This window comes from Physcomitrium patens, chromosome 23, assembly GCF_059467195.1.
Source record: "Physcomitrium patens ecotype Gransden chromosome 23, ASM5946719v1, whole genome shotgun sequence".
In the NCBI taxonomy this organism is placed as follows: domain Eukaryota; kingdom Viridiplantae; phylum Streptophyta; class Bryopsida; order Funariales; family Funariaceae; genus Physcomitrium; species Physcomitrium patens.
This window is the reverse complement of record NC_143432.1, coordinates 9,873,030-9,895,235: the sequence shown is the minus strand read 5'-3', so window position 1 is coordinate 9,895,235 and position 22,206 is coordinate 9,873,030. Positions and strand designations below refer to the sequence as shown.

Here is a 22,206-nt window from a genome sequence, read left to right as displayed (position 1 = left end):
TCTTTAATTAGTAGCAATATTAAGATATGTTTGCATTGAGATTTTGAGAGTTCAAATTTTACTTTATAAAATATAATATGATAAATATATTACTAAAAAATTTGAATATAATTTTTTGGATTATTTTTTTTAAAGATATTCCATAAATATCTTGAGAGGTAATATGTAAGGATATTAAAAATAGACATAAGTGGAATTTTTTTTCTTTATATATTTAAATTGTACATCAAAGTTGTAATATATGGATATATATGCTATAAGTTGTATTTTTTAGAAAAGAATGAGTTAAAAAATATAATGAAAATTTAATGTTACCATTAAAATATAATTAAGTTTATATATAGAGAGATTTCTAAAGTAATACATAAACTAATTATTTAGTATATTATAGTAGAAAATATTTGAGAAATAATTTAGTAATAATATAATATTAGTCTAAATTCTACATCTCATTTTAATTAGAGTTTACAATTACTAAAGGAGGTATATTAAAAGTAAAAAAGTAACATAAAATTTTATAATAATAGTTGTTAGGAAGAAAATTGATTAAGTTTAAATAATTGAGGTTACTCTAAACTTTTAGAAGTTTAGAGTAATTAAATTCTTTATTATACTTTAAGCTAGTTAATTGTTAATTTATATATATATATATATATATATATATATATATATATATATATATAGAATGTAATATATAATTTTATCAAACTTCAAAGAATTTTGGTGTCAAATTTCATAAAATTTTATTTTAGATTTTAATTTATCTTATATAATATCTAAATATTCTTAATTAATTTTTTAGTTTATCAAGTAATAAAAAATTTAAAAATTAAAATTAAATTTTAGTCGTTACATTTTATTTTTCAAAAGTATTTCATGCATAATTTATTTTTGTAAATATTTTATTTTTCATTATATTATATTTTTATTAGTATCATTTTTATTTTAATAAATTTAAAAATTTTATTTTTATTCATATTATAAATTTTATCATTCTAATAAAATATTATATTAATTTATAGTTCTTAAAATTAATCACTACTTAGCAAGAAAATGTTAGAAAATTAGACATAAGAAAATATTGTATACAAAGAGATTTTAGAAGATAATATTATAAAGCTATATTTTGGAGATTATTTGATGAATATTATTAAGCATTTTATTTTTTATAAGTCTTAAATAAAAAAATATTTTTAAATTGAAAATATTATATCTATATATATATATATATATAGAAATTTATTTTCATATTTTTTTAGAAATATTTAATAAGAATTGTATAAATGCGCATTAATAAAAATAAAGTAGAATTAATAAATTATATGAATTTATACTTCAAATAAATATTTGAATATTTATTAATCTTATGTAATGAAAAAAATTAAAAATTATTTTAAAATTATATTATAATAATACATCTCCATTGTAAATATCTACAGGTATATATGTGTAGTTTTTAGAAGATTTTATATATTTGTATAGCTAAATTTATAGGATAAATTTATTAAAATATAAATTATTTAAGCTTAAAAAATGTAATAGATTTTTTTTGAGGTATGAAATATTATAAAATAGAATGTGGTATACTTTCAAAGTACTCTTTTAATAAATTTGTAAACAAAAAATTTATCTTTTTCAATATTGCAATATGTGATGATATGAAAGGCAATGATAAATATTTATAAAATTAGCTAATCTATGCAATTTATAAAGAAGATTTTAAATATTATTAATTTAAAAAAAAATCTATTATAAAAGTTAAAAGACCTGTATTACATAAAAGGTTGAAAATCACATGATTTAAAATTATAAATATACATAAAGACTGTTAGCTCTAATTATATTGCATAAATCCAAAGTCACCAATACAAACCTTGAGTTTAAACAACAATTAAAAATTCATTCCAAATCCAATGAAAACTGATCTTACGCTTTTTAAACAAGCTTAAAGCTAGCTCTTGTCAAGGACACAAACTAGAAAAAAATGCATAAAATCATCGAATCTGTGTCAAAAAGAAAGTGACAAAATAGAAGAAAGTATATATATTCAAAAAAGAACTAGAATGGCTATTGCCAAAGACTAGAAAATATAAGACTCTTGAAACTAGACTAAAAAAAAGGAATTGATAAGAGTAAGGAAGGCCTCACTCTTGTCTCTATATATACCACTTAATTAAGGAATATGTGGCGATATGCTATACGACCTCTAATGCACGTCCAACTTGCAAGACACATGTCTAATTTGTAAGACAAGTTTCCTAGGTGTGCGCCATATGTCTAACTTGTACTATAAGTGGTCAACATGTTGATACATGGCCTCCTTGTTGGCTAAGTTTTCAACCTATCAATCACCTGTAGACATGTATAAAGGCAAAGCAGCGTCTATGAAGCTTCTAAGAAGCTTTCTACAAGATATTTTCATATTTATCTACTTTGACTTACTTCTACATATTTCTATTATCTAGATAATTATCAGAATAAATATGTATGTCCGTGACATTATCTCCCCTTTCTAGGGACAAGTTCCATGAGGAGCGGTGATTATATGTAGATAAAGTCTAAGATGCACCACACTGTATTTGTCAAGTACTCTGATCTTTGTTCTCTTCTAAGGTAGTTTATAAGTTCCTTCAACCATCGATAATGTCCCATACCAAGGTGAGAAGACCACCTTGATATTTGATCATTATTGAGGCTTTCATAACTTCCTTCAAACAAAACATTAGTAATACTATCAAGAGTAGTTCTTATTTCCAAAAGTATCACTAAATATTGGAAGTTCCTTCTAAGGTCATGGTACCAACCGTACTTTATCTTGCCATCTATTCAAGGAAGAACATATTATTTTTGAGGATCTTCATCTCAATTTTGTCATCTCAAAGGTTGTGATAGTCACAATTTCTCATCTGATAGCTCATCAAATGATAGCTCTTGAATTGAATCTGCTGATTGTTGGTTCTTTATCTCTTAAGCACTAAAAAATCCAAAGAAATAATGATACAAGATAGAATAAAATCTCCATTGGAATTTTTTTGCTTTGTAGCAAAGAATTTTTTGACTCTTCATCTTGGTTTTGATGGATGTTGTTGATGAAAAGCTTTAACTTTGGCTAATACATTTGTTAGATTCTTGGATGGCTCCCATGTGCATTCATCAATGTAATATCCATGCTAATATATTAGATATTCTAACCTATCTTGGTGCCGCCTTGAATCTAAGACTTCTTCTATGCCTTGAATCAAATTCTTTATCATTGTCCACTTTTATAGGAGGTGGTGGCATTTGTCTCCTTCTTTATATATCCATTGTCTTATATGGCTCAAGTAAAGATATATGGAACACAAGATGGATTTTCATAGACTTTAATATGTGTAATTGATAAGTAATTGGATTGATCTATTCACAAATGGAAAATGGTCCAAGCCTACGATAATCCAACTTGTCACAAGGATGAATAGTTTTAATATTATGATGAAGTAACCATATCTTATCTCCCACATGGAATTGAGGTTGTTCCTTGTGATAGACATTTGCGTTGAATTTTTGTCATTCTTAAGCTTTTTTTAATTGTGCCTTCATTGTTGCATGTAGCTCTGACAATCAATTTGCCACATCTTTCGTTGTATGATTATCAACTTTTGAAAAGTCAAAAGTGTCAAATCATGGATGATAACCGTAACTGACAAAAAAAGGTATTTGTTGAGTAGAAGAATGTACCAAAATATTATAAGCAAACTCTGCCAATGGCAAAAGAGTTGTTCAATCATCTTATTGATAGTTGATGGTATATCTCAAATACTGCTCTAAAACTTGATTTATCCATTTTGTTTGTCTATTAGTTTGAGGGTGGAAAGCCAAAGATAGTTTTATATCTACCTTCAATATCTTGAAAAGAGTTCTCCAAAATCTTGATAAAAATTATGTTCATCTATTTGATATAATATCCCTTGGTAATCCACGATAGCGATAGATGTTGTTAAGGAAGAGTTTAGATGTTCCTTCACTTGTGATAGATTTTGTACATAGTACAAAATGTGCTATCTTGATGAAATGATCTACAATCACGAATATAGAATCATATGAAGTTGAAATTGGAAGATTAGTGATAAAATCTATAGAGATAGAAGACCATAGTTGTTCTGGTATAGGTAATGGTTGGAGGAGTCCATAACGTTGATAATGACGAATTTTTGATCTTAAACAAACATCATATGTGTACACAAAATCTTTAACAGCTTTCTACATTTGAGGCCACTAAAAATCTTTAGCTATAAGCTCCAAAGTCTTATTATATCCAAAATGTCTTGCTGTAGGGAAATTGTGACGAGCTTCAAGAACACGTAATTGTACTTCTCCTTCTGGAATATATAAGCATCCTTCAAAATAGAATAGGTTCTTTTTAAACTCAAATTTAGAAATATGTTGAGATTTAGAAGAATTTTTTTTAATATCATGAACAAGAAGGTCTAAGGACATACTTGCTTGGATGTACTTGAAAAAAGTCTAATCAACAGTCAATATTGATTTCATTACTCAGAGATGAAATTATTTTGGCTTCAATAAAATTATCATTTGTCGGTCAAAAGCTCCTTTTCCTTCTTTTGATGTAAGAAAAGAATGTCTAGAAAGGACATTAGACAAACCTTATTTTTTTTTAGCTGATAAGTAATATTAAACTCGAATCTTGATAAAGATATATTCTAAAAAATTTGGCAACAATTCAAAACACTTGCTGACATGAAATACTTGAGGTTCTTATGATCCATATACATAGTGACTGGACTTGAAGCGCCTTCTAAATAATGACACCATTCTTGAAAAAAATTTATAATTGCAAGAAGTTCCTTGTCATGGATCTTATAATTAATCTTGACTTCTGAAAATTTTCTTGAATAAAAAGCTACTAGGTGAAGTTTGCAATCTACTTCTATTTGTGATAAGAATGCATCCAAGGCAAAGTCAAATATACTTGTCTCCATAAAAAATGCTTTGGAGAAGTCGACATGATGCAAGATTGGTACAAAAGTAAAAACTTTCTTTAAAGCTTCAAATGATGCTTCTGCTTTTTTACTCCACTCAAGCTTGTCTTTACAAGTTAAGCATATAAGTCATACTATAACTTGAGAAAATTTCTTGATGAAGATTTGATAGTAATTGATAAATCCTAAAAAGCATTGTACATCTCTTATTCTTTTTGGAGTCCTCCAATCTAAGATTGTGTGAACTTTTTTAGGATCCATCATTAGACCATTTTTTGAAATGATGTATCTTAAGAAGTCAACTTAAATAGTATAGAAAATACACTTTTTCATCTTAGTGTACAATCCCGCATTTTTAAGTTTTTGTAACACACAATGAACATGAATTTCATATTCTTTTGAATCCTTAGAGTAGATTAAAATATCATCTAAATAACAGACAATAAATCATATGGAAATTCATGAAAAATATTATTCATAAGATGTTGAAAAGTAGCTAGTGCATTCGTGAGTCTAAAAGGCATGACGTTATATTCAAAGTATCCATACCTTGTTTGAAATGGAATCTTCCATTCAACTCCTTCTTTAATGCGAATCAGATTGTATGCTCCTTGTAGTCTATTTTTATATAGATCTTAGCTTGATTTAATTGATCAAAAAGTCCAGATATCAAAAGTAGAGGATATCTATTCTTGATGATAATCTTCTTGAGTCCTTAATAATCCATGCACATTTACAATGATCCATCATTTTTCTTCACAAATAAGATAAGAGCTCTTGTAAGAGATTTTGAATGGTGTATGAAATTCTTGGCGAAGTTCTCATCAATGTACTTCTTGAGTTCCGCCAACTTATTTTGTGATAAACTATAGATTGGACCAAATGGCAATCGAGTTCCTTCTTTAAGATCAATTAAACAATCATATAGACAATGCTCCAGTAGAATAATTGCATTCTTCTTCTCAAAAATATCTTAAAGATCTTGATATTGACTTGGAATTTAACTTGAAATCTTTCCATCATTTAAAATAGGTGTGGCATAAATAACAAAAGACAATTCTTTTTTAGCAGCATATAAAAAAGCTTTTGTACCTACAAATATAGATTTGATTATACTAAACTCATGGCTTTTTATTAAATTAGAAAAATTCTTAATGATGTTTGAAAAAAAATCAAGTTTACAAGAAATCTAATCTATCACAAGATTATATTTTTTTAGCCACAATAAATCTAAAATAATTAGATTAGAAGGAGTTTTAATTTTATTAAAAATTATGCAAATATTATGACCATTTATTGCTACATCTATAGGAAATATTTCATGAATAATATTTCTAGAAGATAATAGACAATCATCTATGACTTCTATGTGTACGAGTTTAGTTTTTTATACTAATTGTATATTATGACTTTTAACAAATTCTTCATCTAAAAAATAAGTAGAGGCTCCTAAATCTATTAAGGTAGAGGCTTTGTGGTTATTAGATCCTAAACACACATCTATTATAAAACAAGAAGAGGTTTCTCAGGAGAGAATAGGACCTTCATTAGGAATTATGCAAGATTCCAGCTGCATAGTCCCTATTATAGTTGGACAAATTTGTTTTCTGACATGTTTTCATCTTTGATAGCAATACTCCTCATTTTGAAGTTGTGTCATTTCTTTTGATAATATTAAGCAATGTGCTTAGCTTCTCCACAATATAAACATAGTCTTTCTTGATGACGACAAGTCTTTTCTTGTTCGATAAGAGTTTTAAACTATATTGCATCAATTTGCATATCTTCTACTTTGAAATGCTTAGATTGAGAAGTCATTAGTGTTGTCATTGAATTGTAATAATATTGAGGTTTCTTTGTGCAATTCTCAAATCGATACTCAAAAAGTCAATTGTCACATTTCACAGTAAAGACAATTGCTTGATTCAATGTTTGAGGATCAAGTAAATTGAGCATTAATTTCTTTACTTCATATTGTAATCCATAGAAAAATTGGTTGATGACTGCTGCATCATCCCACTTGATATCTATTGCTAATTGTCAAAATTATAAAGCATATAATATCACTGATCAATTTTTTTGTTGCAAGGCACAAATCTTGTTGGTTGCAATACATATTGCATCATTTTTTCCAAAAATAGATCAAAACTAAGTTAAAGTTACTTCCAAATTATTCAATATTGGATCACGTCATTTAAGAAATGATGAAAATCATGATAAGGCAGAGTCTGAAAGTAGTGTTCCAATAAACTTGACTTATGATCCTTGAGTTGGATAACTTTGAGGTTGTAGTTCAATCACTAATTATACTTGATTGATGAATCTTGGAAACTTAGATCTTATGCCATCAAACTTCTCAAGCAATATAATTTTTGGTTCCTTGAAACTTGAATGATGTTCCATTGTAAGAGCAGTAATATGGCTTAGTATACATGTTGAAGCAACTTCAATTATCTCTATATCTTCATTGCATGATAATCTTGTTATTCCTTATAGTGGTAGATTAAGTTGATACATTGCAAGCATTAATTCTCTCATTTGCTCTTGTATTTGAGCCATTACACTTTTTATTTCAGCAAGCTTTGCCATGCTAGCACAATAAAAAGAAAGGTGTCTATCCTCATAAAATATAATACTCAAGAATAAAGAAAAGAAATTTTAGAAACAATATGAGTTTAGAAGGGGGTAATCCCTAACTTCTAATATGCTTATGTCTTATCCAGAGAAAGAGATAATCCACTCTTAATTAAGAAAAGATAAAGCTATGATATTATATGTGTACTCTTGTCAATCTGACAAAGACACAAACTAGAAAAAGATGCATAAAGTCATAGAATCTGTGTCAAAAAGAAAGTGATAAAATAGAAGAAAGTATGTATATTCAAGGAAGAACTAAAATGGCTATTGTCAAAAACTAGAAAATATAAGATTCTTGAAACTAGACTAAAAAGCAAGAAAGGAGTTGGCAAGAGTAAGGAAGGCCTCACTCTTGTCTCTACATATACTACTTAATTAAAGAATATGTGGCGATATGCTATACGACCTCTAATACACGTCCAACTTACAAGATACATATCTAATTTGCAATGCAAGTTTCCTAGGTGTGCGCCATATGTCCAACTTGTACTATAAGTAGTCAATATATTGAGAAATGGCCACATTGTTGGCTAAGTTTTCAATCTACCAATCGCCTATGAATATGTATAAAGGCAAAGTAGCGTCTATGAAGCTTCTAAGAAGCTTTCCACAAGATATTTTCATATTTATCTACTTTGACTTATTTCTACCTATTCTTATTATCTACATAATTATCAAAATAAATATGTATGTCCGTGAAAGCTCTCCAATTCCGATTGTCAATCTCCAAATTTTCTTGTACTTTGTAATAAATGGCCGTTTTAGAGACTAGAGATCTAATTTTGACCTTGTTCCACAAACGGTCAATCCTTGAATTTCAATCTAATCTAATTTAGGAAGTTTTTAGCCCAACTATATCCTCAACTTAATCTTCGTATCAATTATACTAATTATTTATATCTTCTATACTATAATTTATCAATTTATGGTCTTTTTAAGGTAATAAAAGAGTTTCTACAACCTAGAAGGTAAAATTACAAACCAACCTTTAATCTACTAACTATTAAGACAAGAAAATAAACTAAGAGGCTTTTATAAAAAGCCATGTTTAAATGTCTTGAATTATTATTAAATCAAAATAATTAGATATTAATTAAAATTTTATTTTTTATTATATTTTCACCATATATTCATATTACAACATGACATCGTAAAATTGATTTTTGACAATAGATATGCAAATGAGCAACTTTGTTCTTAATTTTAAGGTGTTTTTAACAATTAAGTTGCAAGATACTAGTCTATACCTACAAAAGGATGTTATATAAGAATAAATTAAGGTTGGTTATTTATTCTTATATATTTGAAGATTGAGACACTTGATAAAGCATGTTTTTGAAATATTAACAAAAGGCATGAAATTTAAGCTATACATAAAGTATAAGAAGAATTACATGGCTATGTTTTGAAATTTGACTATAATAGTTCTTCATCAATCTTAGAGTAAGGAGTCAAGCATCATCAACAAAGTTCTTTTTGCAATATGTTTCAATTTGTATGTTAGATCTTTTGTAAAAGTTATGAGTTTATGAAAAGAAAATAAAAATGTAACATATATATATACATACATACATAGAAAACCAAGGTAAATGTTAAAACCAATAGAAAAATATAATTGACATGATTCATATGTTACATCAATTCATAAAATAGAATTCTTCTCTTCCAAAAATTAAATTATTCTTTAGTGAATCATTGTTGGCAACCATTATTAAGTTATAATTGTCTTATGCACATAATACCAAAAGATAAATTGTTACCTCAACCAAAATATATCACACAATCTACTTAAATCCAAGACCGTTTCAGACTCCAGGGAAGAGTTTGGAAGGTTGAGCAAGCATGGGTAGTGGAGGTGAACAACGGCAGAAACAGTGACGAAAGAAGAGAGCGGGGATAAGAGAGGAGGCCAAGGCGAAGGAGGAAAGCCAGAAAGTGCGATAGCTTATCACAGCGTGCGGGGGGACAGTGTCGGACGTGTCCAGGATGGATGGATAGTTAGTTAGTTCCAGATGCTGCTGCTGCTGCGGGGAAGGGGAGCAGCAGCATGGAATTGAGGGGTGCCGGCCATGCTTCCTTGCTTGCTTGATTAAGGCGCCATCCATCCATCCATCGCATGAGGACCGAACCTCCTGGAGGTGGTGCAGCTCACCATTTGGAGCAGCAACCCCAGCGCCTCCGAGACTGCCTTCCGGCCTGACTGCGTTGCCATCCGGCTCCAGCAGTGGTAGCTATGGTGGTGGTCGAGGCAAGCTTGGGCTGGGGTGGGCTGGGCAGGGCTGGGCATCAATCTGCATGAATATGAGCGAGAGAGAGAGAGAGAGAGAGAGAGATGTCCTGCACGGGGATTCCGTTCTCGTCTATCCCCCAAGTTTCTGTTGGGCCCCTCGGGTCGCTGCCAGATGGGACCCCTCCTGCGCGCCACGTTCGACGCCGGTGGAGCCTTCGACATGGCGGCACTGCCACTGCGGTGGACAAGTGTCGACCAGCGACGATCCACTTGTATTGGTGTCCACTGAGCCTGTCGCCCCCGTTCTGCACTATATCACCCTCGCCCAACTCCTCTGCTCATCGCAACATTACCACCCTTCGCTCCCTCGCTCGCTCGACATTGATCGATCGATCTCATTCTTTTTCAACCCCCGATCCCGTGCTTTTTCGGACAATCGTGCACGTAGTGTTTAGAGCGCGTGGAGTAGTCGAACAGCCATGAGTCCGCTTCGTTTTCTCGCCGTTTTGGTGCTGGGGGCGCTCGTCGTGTGCGCCGCTGCGGACACGGCCGACCACGCAAAGGGCAAAGGCGACGAGGCGCAGGCCAAGGTGGCGGAAGGCGCCGCCGCCGCGCACGAATCTGCTCAGACCTGGACCGAGATGGCGAAGGAGAAGCTGAACATCTTCTCGTCGGATGCGCAGGAGAAGGCAGGCGACACCGTGGACGCCGCCAAGGACACTGCGGGTTCCGCCAAGGACAAGGCAGCGGACACCGTGGGAACTGCCAAGGATAAGTCGGCGGAGGGCGCCGCTGCAGCCCACGAGACCGGGCACTCGTACCTGGACATGGCGAAGGAGAAGCTGAACGAATACATCAAGTAAGTATCCGCGGTTCCTTGGTGCAATTGTTGATTGGATGTTTTGTGGTGTCAGACGGGATGTGTCGATCGTGGGAATCCATGCGGTGGAGCGTGAGCGGGGAGACGTAGACGGTTGGGGGTGGTGGGGGTGTGGAACGAAGTGAAGCGGGATGAAGTGCAGGGCGGTGGGTTTGTGAAGCCGTTGTAGCGGTTGATAGATCGGATGGTTGCGTAGGAAGTGCGAGCAGGGTCGTGCAGGGACAGAGTCGTGGGTGTCGTGAGGGTCGGCACGGGGCAGGAGGAGAGGGAGCGAACGTGAGGTGTCATGGGTCATGTGAAATGTGGAGGGAGCCGGGACATGGTGAAATCGCCGCGATTAATTAATTGGTGTCAAGTTTCTGTTTGGGCAAATTCAGGGGAGCCTCCGAGACCGCAGAGAGCGCCAAGGACAAGGCTGCTGACACTGCCAACACCGCAGCGAGCAAGGCTGGAGAGGGCAAGGATGCAGCTGTCGACACCGCTCATGGTGCTGCTGATGTAGCTGGAAGCAAGGCGAAGGCTGGAAAGGACGCAGCTGTGGATACAGCATCAGGTACTTCTTGACATTCAATCTTTATTCGTTATTTGCTTATATTTCAACAAGCATGTTCTCGTAGGCTCGGTGGCCTTGAATACGGATCATGTTACGAGGTATTTGATGACCATCGTATAGTGACGATAGATCTGCGTAACCTGCGGAAGCGATGTGCGGTGAATTGGAGTTCAGATCATTCTACTGTGCATTTGACACTTATGTCATGGTCTGGATTGGAGTTACAGGTGCAGCTGAAAAGGCTCAGGAAGGTGCTGGGTATATCAGAAACACTGGAAGTGATGCAGCATCCAAGGCTGCTGAGGTAGCCGGAAATGCGAAGGATACTGTTACCGATACCGCCAAAAGTGCGGCAGAAAAGACTAGGGAAACGGCCGCAGATGCCGCTGGCAAAACCCAGGATGGATATGAGGCTGCGAAGGACACTGTTGGTAAGGGATACGATGCTGCTGTGGGCGCAACCAAGGACGCTGCCAAAGCTGGCTCAAAGGTGACGAGTGATGGAGCGGAGAAGGTGAGGGATACCGCAGCTTCGTCGCACGAGGAGTTGTAAATGCAACATGGAATTTGATTAGGGTTTGGGGAGAGGATGATAAGGTAGTGGAATTGGAGACGAGGTGAATGTTGGTTGGGAGTCGGAAGTCCAGGTGTGAAGCGGAGCAATGTAGAGTGGGCCATCCAGCATTTGTGTAGCAAGTTTTGAGCGGATGGATCGCGTGCAGCTTATAGTTGTGGCACGAATTTGAGTTTTCGGAATGGTGTAAATAGAGGGGGATTATAAAGATCTCGCTCGTCTGTGTAAATCTGCTACCTTGGGCGTAATATGTATAAGACGGATCCTAACTTGATCATATCCATGTCGTTTCATACATTTATTATTGAGTTACGTTGTACTGAGTGTCGGACTGAACTGGGGAATTTGTGGTGATTGTGGATATTAGAGTATGTTTGTATGGACTGGCATGAGGGTGTTTTTGTGAAAATTATACTGAGTGTGTAGTGTCTTGAAAATGTGAGCAAGATTTTCATGAAATGCTTCACACAAGATGGGCTTGGAGATGTTAAGTGTGTCAGGGACATGCCACCGCTGAGGTCACGCAGCTCGCAGACTAGTATTGGTTAGAGAGAACTCTTTAAATGGGTTATAGAAGAGAAATGTGAACTACCGTCGAGCAGATTGGAGGAGGATGTGGTGTTGTCATCATGGGCAGTTCCAGTTGTCGTTGTTTGATTACGAAAGTGAATGTTTCAGAGAATGTCGGTACATATTCGAGAAGATTTTCCTCACCTTGGCTTAGAAGAATTTCAGGATTTGCCTTTAGCTGTCCTAATCAACAGCTAAATGTAAGTAATTTAATGGGTATGATTTGCTTCAAAAAGCCGTCTTTGAAGAAAATCAGTGTTTTATTTCATGGTGTGTAAAATCATAGATGCACTTTTGTGACTTCAAGCGTAAGCCAAGTTGATGAAATTGTGTGGGACTGATAAAGAATACACATCATCCTATGTAACTGCAGGACATCTGTCCGCCGCGATGCATGGCACGATGAGATTAAGTGCAATTCCATTTTGACAATGTCAATTGTCCATAAAACGTAGGGCTCATGTTTTTGGATTTTTTGTTGAGATCTGGGCAGTGCTGTTCTTGTCATATTATGCCTACCTTTGCAACAATCCTTTTGCCGTTTGGTGTGGTTACCGACGAGGATTTTATCCAGTTTGTATTGAGCATATTAGGCACCCGTGACGCCTTGCAAGTTTTATCGATGCTATCGTTACGCATGTTTTGGACTCTATTTCGTCTGTTTTTCAGCGGTTCTCGAATTCCAATTTTTAATCACATACTGTGTTCTTGGACCGACATCAGCCTGACAATGCACCCTCAGCGTTAAGAAAAGTTCGTCTTGCTAGTAAAACATCTAGCACTTGGTATTAGCCACGTCTATGACTAGTGAAAGGCAGACGAACGAAAATCTGTGTGAAACGGACACAGCAGAAAAGAGGCAGCACGACACTGAAATCTCATATCTCAAACCCGTTACTCTGATTCTATCATCCATGCACCTTACTATGAAGATCAGTTTTACCCACTAGTGCCAGGTTCGTCGCTGTAGGGCCACAGTAAAGTGACCCAGTTGATAATGTGTCTTCAGACATGATCCTCTCGTCACAGGTTTAATGACGATAAAGCTTGCAGATTGTCATACAATATTGACCATGTGAAAACTGACGTTCGTAGATGGAGAATCGTAGGGAGAATTCAACTATCTGGCTGTGCAAGACTGTCAATTAGATGAATCAGATCAGCATCTTGTAGGAAAGACGAGAATCTTAATCCTCGACCCACACCTCCAGGTCATACCGTTGTGTGTAGCCATTCAACTGTGTAGGTAACACACTTGCCTTTCATGCTTATCGAGCTACATGGTATCAGTGCATTGGTTTTGATTCCCTTGTGCCTGTATGGATCTCGTGTGGGTCCTTCATTTGCCTAGCCTATGGTTGAGTTTCTTACTCAAGGAGCGTTAGAATCTGCTTATGGCGTCTTCTTCAAGCTCTTCTACCCGAGCTTCCTACATGTCTCCTGATGTGGTCCTGCTGTGTGGTCCTGCTGGTCTTACACAAGAAGACTTTTATTGAGTATGTGGAATACAAAAGAAACCTCACATCAGTGACACTTACTGAATATAATCCTTGGTATAGAAATTTGAATTCAACTTACAACTGCTAAAAAGAATTGCTTCAACGATACCTCGTAAAATTTTAAAAACAAATAAATAACAAACAATCAATCCATGATTTTAGTGCGATTTTCTTAGAATCTGCTAAAATTGCCCATTACATTGTTTTCTTTAAAGCCACAATTATGTATAGTTTGTGCTGAATACAACTCTTTTTCCCCTTAGCACTCAAGAATCTCAACTCTTAAAAACATTAAATAAGATTCAAGTCTAATTTTAGTTATTTGCAAATATTGGTTGTTGGTATTAATGTGACCTATTCAATACGCAAATTTGAAATCTTACAAAATGATTATAATGCATTTATAGAAGCTGTGACAAATATATTTTGATTAATGACATCTTTTAATTATATGAATTTTTAATTTTTTTTTTTTAATTACAATAGAAAAAATTAACAAAACTCAAAATAACTTAGGTGTATAAACATATACACCTTATGTATAAAAAATAAATAAGATAAAATAAAATAAAATAAAATAAAATCTTTAAAGATAATATATGAAGTTTTAAAAATATGTCACATAAATAATGGTAAAAAATTATAAAATTATAAAATATAAAACTTAATATGTATTTAAATTTGTATATATAAGAGAAAATAGAGAGTAAAATAATAGTTAAAAAAAATAGTCAAGAACCATTTTATATTTTATACTCTGATTTTCGAACAAAAATTTGTCATTTTTTCATAATTGTTAAACAATCTTTCCATTCTTTGAAGAAATAGAAATGTGGAAGTTTTAATTTTTAATTTTTATAACTAACAAGATTAATTAAATTTTTATTTATTGTGATAAGTCTTTTGAGGTGTATATAGATGCAAATTACTTTGCTGGTAGAAGATTGTTTATTCAAGACAAGAAATAACATGTCTATAAGATTACAAAGAGAAATAGTAAATATATGAATAGTATATACTATTCATATAATCATATATGATTATATGAGTAGTATATATATGTAATCATATATGATATTATATATGATACTATATATAATTGAATCATATATGATACTATATATGATACTATATATAATTGAATCATATATGATACTATATATGATACTATATATAATTGAATCATATATGATACTATATATAATTGAATCATATATGATACTATATATAATTGAATCATATATGATACTATATATGATACTATATATAATTGAATCATATATGATACTATATATGATACTATATATAATTGAATCATATATGATTACATATATGAATCATATAGATATATATATATATATATATATAATTGATACATATATGAATCATATATATATATATATATATATATAATTGATACATATACGAATCATATACGATATTATATATGAATCATATATGATTACACTTAGTATTACATATCTATACATATATATATATATATATATATATAAAGAAAGGAAGAGAGAAACATATATATATATATATATATACATATGTATAGATATGCTTTTTCTTTGGTGTATAGTAATACTAAGTGTGTTTGTCTTTCTATTTCCATGATGCAAAATTTCTTTGTTTTACATTCATATATAAACCAATTTAATTATGAAATCATAAAAATATGTGAATGTATCTGTCTAATAGGATGGCAAAGCAGTCAAAGGTGTTGAAGTTAGGGTCCACCGTAAAATAATGTGGATTCAAATTCAAAAATTAACACGTAATTTTTTTGCAAAGTCGTTTAGGATCAACTTGTAGATTTAAACAAAAATATTAACAAAATAATTATGGTCTTTAACCACAAATATATTTGTGTGCGATTTTGATATTGATGTGTGTGTGTGTGTGTGTGTGAATATATATATATATATATATATATATGATTTTGGGTTTTAATGTTTGCATTGTGATTTTTTACTGTATTACTTTAACAAAATCTTTCCAAACCAAAGCCTCTAATGTTAATAAGTTTTACATTTTCAAATCAAAATCCAAAAATTTAAAACACTTTATTTAACAGCAGTAATTATATATGTATCCATATATATATATATATATATATACACACTGCAGATATTCAAAATATTTCATCTACTTATGAATTATTATTAGTTCACACACTTATTATTATTTTTATTATTATTCACAAATACACTCGATGCCCACATTTGAAGAATACTTCCAGCCTATTTCCATGGTTCCCTAAAACGTTCACGTCAACATTCTACGCACATGGGAACGAGAATATAGTCCGGGAACGGCATATTTTACGGTACAGAGCCCCACACCAAATGAATCTCGATGAGACCAAAGGAAACGAATGAACGAATATCTGAATCATGAGTTCATTCATTCATCCAGAGGAGAATCTCCAAAAGGCCTCCAGAAGTGACAGAAAATTCTACACACACCAAGTGGAAAGGATAATCCATAGATTGGATATCCAGTGGAGCCCCACTTGTAGGCCTCCACCTCGCCCTATCCGATTCCCCTCACGACGGAACCATGGCCCTCTCCCAACAAACGACTGTTCCGCCCACTCCCTAGCCACTTTCCAGACGGAACAGTACTCTGAATCGTCGTCCTGACCAAGGCACTTGCTGGTATGTCCCCACAGGTGCCGGTTTTATATTTTTTTGTTGTTCGCTCGGAGCTCTGCAGCACGGCTCTCTAAAGCAGCTGTTCCATTGGGAGTGTTAGTTTCTGTTGTTGGTGTTGCGAGTTCAATGGCGGCGAGGACGCAGACCATCGCTACGGGAACCAGTCTGGTTGCCGCTCGCTTTCATGGCTTGAAAGGCTGCGAGGCGAAGAGGAGCTCGGTGGGGGTGTGTGGAAGCAAGCTGAGAGCTGGCAGCATGGTGGTCGTGCGGGCCGCCCATGAAGCGAGCGTTGATGTTAAGGAGAACTCTGTGTCGGCCGGTATTCTCCCCTCCGGCGAATGGAGTGAGAACTTTTCCCTGTTGAACTACGAGGATTTGACCAAGTATTACGAACCCAAATTGTTCAAGCCGGAGGTGGGTTGTGCATGCAGTTTGGGTGTGAAATTATGGTTCTTTCGTGGTCAGGATCTGAGTGATGCCGAAGGCTTCAGTGCAGTTCCATAATAGTCTTAGTCTTTCTTTCCCCGAGGTTCTTGCTTGGCCGATCAAGATCGCGTGGTAGCCTCTTGTGGGGTGTGCGCAACTCTCATCTGCTGGAATGTTGAGAATGATCTTCGTCAACCATGTTTCGAAAAAACTGTCACAATCGGAGTTGCATGAAACCAGTACATCCAACTTTGTTCGCCTTTCAGTTGCTTACAAGCCAAGGCTGATTCATGTTCGAGATCTCGAAGGACTACGCAGCTTTAGTGTGGCATTAGTAGGCTAGTCTAGAACTTGGACTGATAATTATTTTGCGCCTTCTTTTGTCTCGCTGACTCTTAGTCTTGGTGGAAATTGCGTCGGCCTTAAAAAAATTTAACGTTATGTTTGTTCTTTATTTAATAACTTGCACTTCGTTTTCGGTGGGTCATATTGCGGTTGCTAATAAAGCTCCTACTCGTTTATTTTTTGCAGGCACAACCAGACACTATCCTAGCAGAGGTAATGTCGAAGTTAATGTACATAGCATTCCCTGATCAATCTCTTGAGGAAGTCGACTGTCACTTCGCTGAAATTTCTGGCCTTCCCGTCGTTGATACCGATCACAGGTGTGTAGGAGTCCTATCTAAAACGGATCGATCCAAAGCGTCTGATGTAAGCTCGATTTTACACCTATCCCTCGTAAACTGGCTATTCACTGGCCATTTTGTCTTGTATGTAGATTCTTATTTGTGGACTTTGTCAAGACTTACTCTTCATATATATCAATTCCTCTCATAAATGGGCTCAACTACGGATTTGGTAGTCGATTTAGTATTTCTAACTATATCTATGTTTTGCTCGTGGTAAACAACAGTTGAAAACGAAAGTGAAAGAAGTCATGAGCTCTCCTGCGATCACCTTATCAGCTGACAGGACAGTTTCTGGTATGCTCTATTTTGAGATCATCTTCCGGACTTTCTTTGTACTACGCAAAAGTACCTTTACAAAGTGGAATTTTGTGTGATGTTACTTGAATAGGCCACCATAGTTATCACTGAGGTTCATGTGGTTTCCTGTATTCGATGCAGACGCTGCAGTGCTAATGCTGAAGCACAAAATTCACCGTATTCCAGTGATCAACTCCCAAGCACAAGTTGTAGGTAAGTATAGCCTTTTTTTCAACGGCACAGAGCTCACAGTGCTGTGCATCAAATTCTTTTCTAACTTTTTCCTACTCCATTCTTTCAGGTATTGTGACAAGAACCGATATATTTACCGCGTTGGAAGGGGGAGTCTGAACATGATCCTTCTCTTTGAATGATTGTCCAGTAGTGAGTCGATATTGAGTTGCGATCCTTGATTGATAAATACTGTGCTAGACTACCAGCAAGTGTGCCTGAGGTCGACTGTAGCTAAAGATAGCAACCTTGTCAATCGAATTTGCCGAATTTTCTGAGTGACTGCCCTACACTATACACAACCCGTCCCATCCAGGGCTTTCCTCTTTGACCATGTGGAGTTTGCCTCTGACGTCTCGGAGTCTCATGGTCTGTGAATACGAGCTTCCATGAAAGTTATCTATATGGATATAGTTTTTCGACCAGCCTCTAATAAAATATGATGATGGTAAGCAACCAACAGTGCATGGATGTGTTCTGAATTGTCATGTATACGCAACTTGATCCACATCCAACCACTACATCTTGTTAAACGATATCTGAGAACTATCGAAAATCTAAACGTATTGTGCCGAACTTGAAGGACGCCACACATCACAGCAAAAAATCTGTTTCTCGTGGGTTAACTTCATGTGAAAGGAATGGTGGGTCAGCGATCCTTTGAATTGCCTGGTGAAGCCAAGCGGCGGAATTGTGTAATGAGGTGCAAATTAAGTAACATATTTTTCGGAAGCACATTAGATTTTTCTATTGAATGGTGTAAAATTTTCAGATATTTTCTTTCCATACAGTTTAAATCAATACTACTACTGAAAAAAATTGATTTATGTGATTACAAATATTTTATTAATAACTTATCAGATTGCAATTTGTCCCTTGTCTGCTTTTGATTCTGTTTGTCTTTCCATCGTTGTTTAAACATAAAAATGTCTAGTTGGTTAGGATTTAGGGAGAGGGAAGAAAATGTGATAAAATCATAATAATTTTAAATCAATATTGATTTTCTTTGTTTTCAGAGTAATTGTTTTGTGTTATTGCAACTACAACCAATTTAAAATAAGAGATAATATTGATAATTGAATTTATATGAATAATAAATATTTATAAATATATATATATATATATACAGTAGTGAAAATAATGATAAATTTATAACGAAAGTTGTGATGATGCAATTTGTTATTTGTTTGGTACTCGCGCGGGTTTTTGTGATCCGCCAGGTAGTCTCCTGGTAACTTGGGGGGGGCTCGGTCGATGGGCGGCACTAGTGCTGTGACACGAACAACTAGCACAACGGCGGCAGCGGCGACAGACTGGCGGGACATCCGCAATCTCCATCGGTTGGAATCTCAACTATCAGAATCCTCAGCTCACACCTGAGCCATCCTGGTTCGCATCCCAGAATCGGAAATTCACTAGAATTGAGACAGATCACGTGACCGTTTTGATGTCTTTCATTTCTTTCCTTGTCAGCGTTGAAGTCCTCCCCGGCGCGAACCGAAGCTGAAGCCAATTGTGACCGAGCCGAAGTCAACGCCACGTAGGCAAATCCGCCGCTTCAGCAAAAGCTTGCGGCTCTAGAATCTTCCACCCGCGTCCTCGGCATTCCTTCGAATTGCAGCAATGGGCGAACTCTTCACGCTTATTCATGCCTTGCGTGAGCGCAACAGTAGTTTACGGTGTTTTCTGACGTGCATGATGCCCCACTTGTCGGCTTTGTTTTGTAACTCTCGGTCGAGCTTTCTGGAAATCTTTTTGTCAGTGCGGATTGGTGCTCATTGCGTACTAGCCTCGTTTCAGCATGTCATCTTAGGGTTTGGTGGAAATGCAGAATGTTGGCCATTGCTCTGGTGTGATAGTTGCCTTCCATGCTTCAGGTCAGTGAGCTTGATACTTCCGCTCCGCTCTCGAAGGCGTGAACAGTTCACTGGTTGCACTTACACAAACCTCCAATCACAGCGCGTGCGTTGTTTTGAAATTAGCAGATGTCTAGATCGTTGCACCACGCGAAACAGGCCTCAATGGCAGGTTTGATTTGAAGCTGCTGTTGTGAGTCACTGCATATTCGTCGATGCATGAGTATGGCGCGGTTGGTACTCAACATGAAAGCTGGCGATCAGCTTGTTGTGCGGCCAGCTGACCTGGCCTGCGCGTTCGCATTCAGGTTCGGTCCGCTTAGTAAGTAATGAGCCTCGAGGCACGATGTGTAGCATAAAATAAGTGCGCAACTTAATCTGAGATGTATAATTCCAGAGGATTGTCTTAGGATTAGTGGCGCTGCTAGTCGCGAACATATGTTCGTATTTCACACCCATGGGAGTTATGAAACGAATGCGTTGCGCTTTTGTTAGAAGGGTAACCCGTAGAACAATTACGTTTCTCCTTTACAGTCGAGTAATTCCGACGTTCATCCAATAACGGTTATTTTCCTCCGCTGCAAGGTTGTGTCTCGTAACTTCAGGAAGCAATGTACCAACTTGAAGAAACATTATTTGAGTCTTACTAAGAAGCCAATACCTTTGTCAGGAGAGAAGAACAAAGAAAGAAAGAAATAAAGATCATCCAATAACCAGCGAGAGAGAGAGCGAGAGGGAGGGAGAAAATAAAGAGGAAGCTCAGGACTTATAAGTCTAAATGCCAGTTTCTCCAGGGTTAATATATTCCGAGTTCTGAACACGCAAAAGAAATGCTTAAGTGGATCACGCTTAGCTTATCCTTCAAAGAAAAAGAGACTCCTGAGAGGAAGAGAATTTGTGCACAGGGCCTGTGGTAGTGTTGAGGATTACCTAAATAAAAGAAAAATTCAATACTAGTTTTTATCAATTAACCGCAAGATACATAACCGCATGCATATACCTAAACCCTAATCTTCAACTTCATAGATTTGCAAGCTGAAAAACATTGCAGCCAAAGAATATCAAAGGAATAGAAAGAAACCTGTAGTGAGATTCCTGGTAGTTCCACAACCATTTCAAAACATTAAATGCTGCACGTTTTACATCAATTATCTAGCCAGATGATGAAATTTTTGCAGTTAATATTGGCATCAGCCATCGCCCCCATGTGACCCGGGCCCAAACCCTAAAGCTCCGCTGAAACCCTAAATTCGAATCATCACAAATTGCTGTCTATCATATTCTAACCCACCACTGCTCGTAAAAATCAGAGACCGGGATTCAAGGAGCAACACGGCTATTGCGAGGCGCTACAACTTGAAACAATCAGACTTTGCGTACATGCAAAGACACTTGAAAAATGAACAAAAAATAGCAGCTCAAACCCCCATCACTTGACGGCCGGCGCCGATCCTGGTAGCGGAGGCGCACCCAGAAGTCCTGCTTGCTGGCTCTCCATGTCCACCATTTGCTGCTCCCGGTCCATCTCAATTATAAGCGGGACAACCAATATCAAGAACGTAGTTCCGGCGATCCACGCCGCCTTCCCCGTGCTCCACAGCAGCTTTTGGCTGAACCGCGAAGTGTTGCTGGCTGCTCTGCGTGCCTTGTCCGCCAGGCTTGTCCCGGCGGCATTACTAAAGCTCATTCCTCTCCCCCATCCCTTCCCTGCGCCTGCTCCCGCTACCGCGCCAGCTTTCTGAGATGCAGCGCTGGGGACCGCCATTGCGCAAAACCAACTGGTTCTCACTCAATTCTGAACCCCTACGCGCAATCCGTGGCTCGTTGGGACCTCAGAGACCTCGCGCACCTCTCCGGCTCCTCGCAATCGACGCCCCAAGTACACAGATCTCGGAATCTGGGGCAAACACGGCCAGCTCGAGAGCTTGCGCAAAGCTCGGTGACGAGTCATGCCCTAGAGGCGCAAAGTAATAAGTTGGTGGGATCGTTCGAACGATTCGCTCAGCCCTTCTCGCACGACCGATGTCGTTGTTCCCCTCATCAACTTCTAGTTCTCATAAGTCCCATCATTTTCACCGTGGGATCTCATGTTTTTACAGTGATGTTAATATTTTATATGTTT

General features: G+C 36.0%; 2 protein-coding genes and 1 pseudogene across 4 annotated transcripts; 2 read left to right on the top strand and 1 right to left on the bottom strand.

The window, feature by feature from the left end:
- Positions 1-10,201: 10,201 nt before the first annotated feature.
- LOC149986523 (uncharacterized) lies at positions 10,202-12,130 on the top strand. 2 transcript variants are annotated; one of them, XM_090246766.1, is made up of 3 exons: positions 10,202-10,705; positions 11,104-11,279; positions 11,507-12,130. In XM_090246766.1, exons 1-3 carry the CDS (start codon positions 10,326-10,328, stop codon positions 11,830-11,832), a joined length of 882 nt encoding a protein of 293 aa, XP_090102892.1. In that variant the 5' UTR covers positions 10,202-10,325; the 3' UTR covers positions 11,833-12,130. The 2 variants fall into 2 exon arrangements, with proteins under 2 accessions (XP_090102892.1, XP_090102891.1); XM_090246765.1 differs by having other exon boundaries at positions 11,083-11,279.
- A 4,565-nt stretch (positions 12,131-16,695) lies between these two features.
- LOC149986522 (uncharacterized) lies at positions 16,696-18,684 on the top strand. The gene is made up of 5 exons (XM_090246807.1): positions 16,696-16,999; positions 17,543-17,722; positions 17,925-17,994; positions 18,139-18,210; positions 18,299-18,684. Exons 1-5 carry the CDS (start codon positions 16,712-16,714, stop codon positions 18,346-18,348), a joined length of 660 nt encoding a protein of 219 aa, XP_090102933.1. The 5' UTR covers positions 16,696-16,711; the 3' UTR covers positions 18,349-18,684.
- Positions 18,685-21,145: 2,461 nt separating this feature from the next.
- Positions 21,146-22,206, bottom strand: LOC149986521 (mitochondrial import receptor subunit TOM9-2 pseudogene; annotated as a pseudogene). The gene has a single exon (XR_016500426.1). The product of XR_016500426.1 is annotated as a mitochondrial import receptor subunit TOM9-2 pseudogene (transcript).

Excerpts from the sequence above, each read along its gene's own strand:
- LOC149986523 (XM_090246765.1), top strand. The coding sequence starts at position 10,326 with ATGAGTCCGCTTCGTTTTCTCGCCGTTTTGGTGCTGGGGGCGCTCGTC. Across the intron at positions 10,706-11,082 it reads AAGCTGAACGAATACATCAA|TTTCTGTTTGGGCAAATTCA; the intron begins GTAAGTATCCGC and ends ATTGGTGTCAAG. Across the intron at positions 11,280-11,506 it reads AGCTGTGGATACAGCATCAG|GTGCAGCTGAAAAGGCTCAG; the intron begins GTACTTCTTGAC and ends TTGGAGTTACAG.
- LOC149986522 (XM_090246807.1), top strand. The coding sequence starts at position 16,712 with ATGGCGGCGAGGACGCAGACCATCGCTACGGGAACCAGTCTGGTTGCC. Across the intron at positions 17,000-17,542 it reads CCAAATTGTTCAAGCCGGAG|GCACAACCAGACACTATCCT; the intron begins GTGGGTTGTGCA and ends TATTTTTTGCAG. Across the intron at positions 17,995-18,138 it reads AGCTGACAGGACAGTTTCTG|ACGCTGCAGTGCTAATGCTG; the intron begins GTATGCTCTATT and ends TATTCGATGCAG.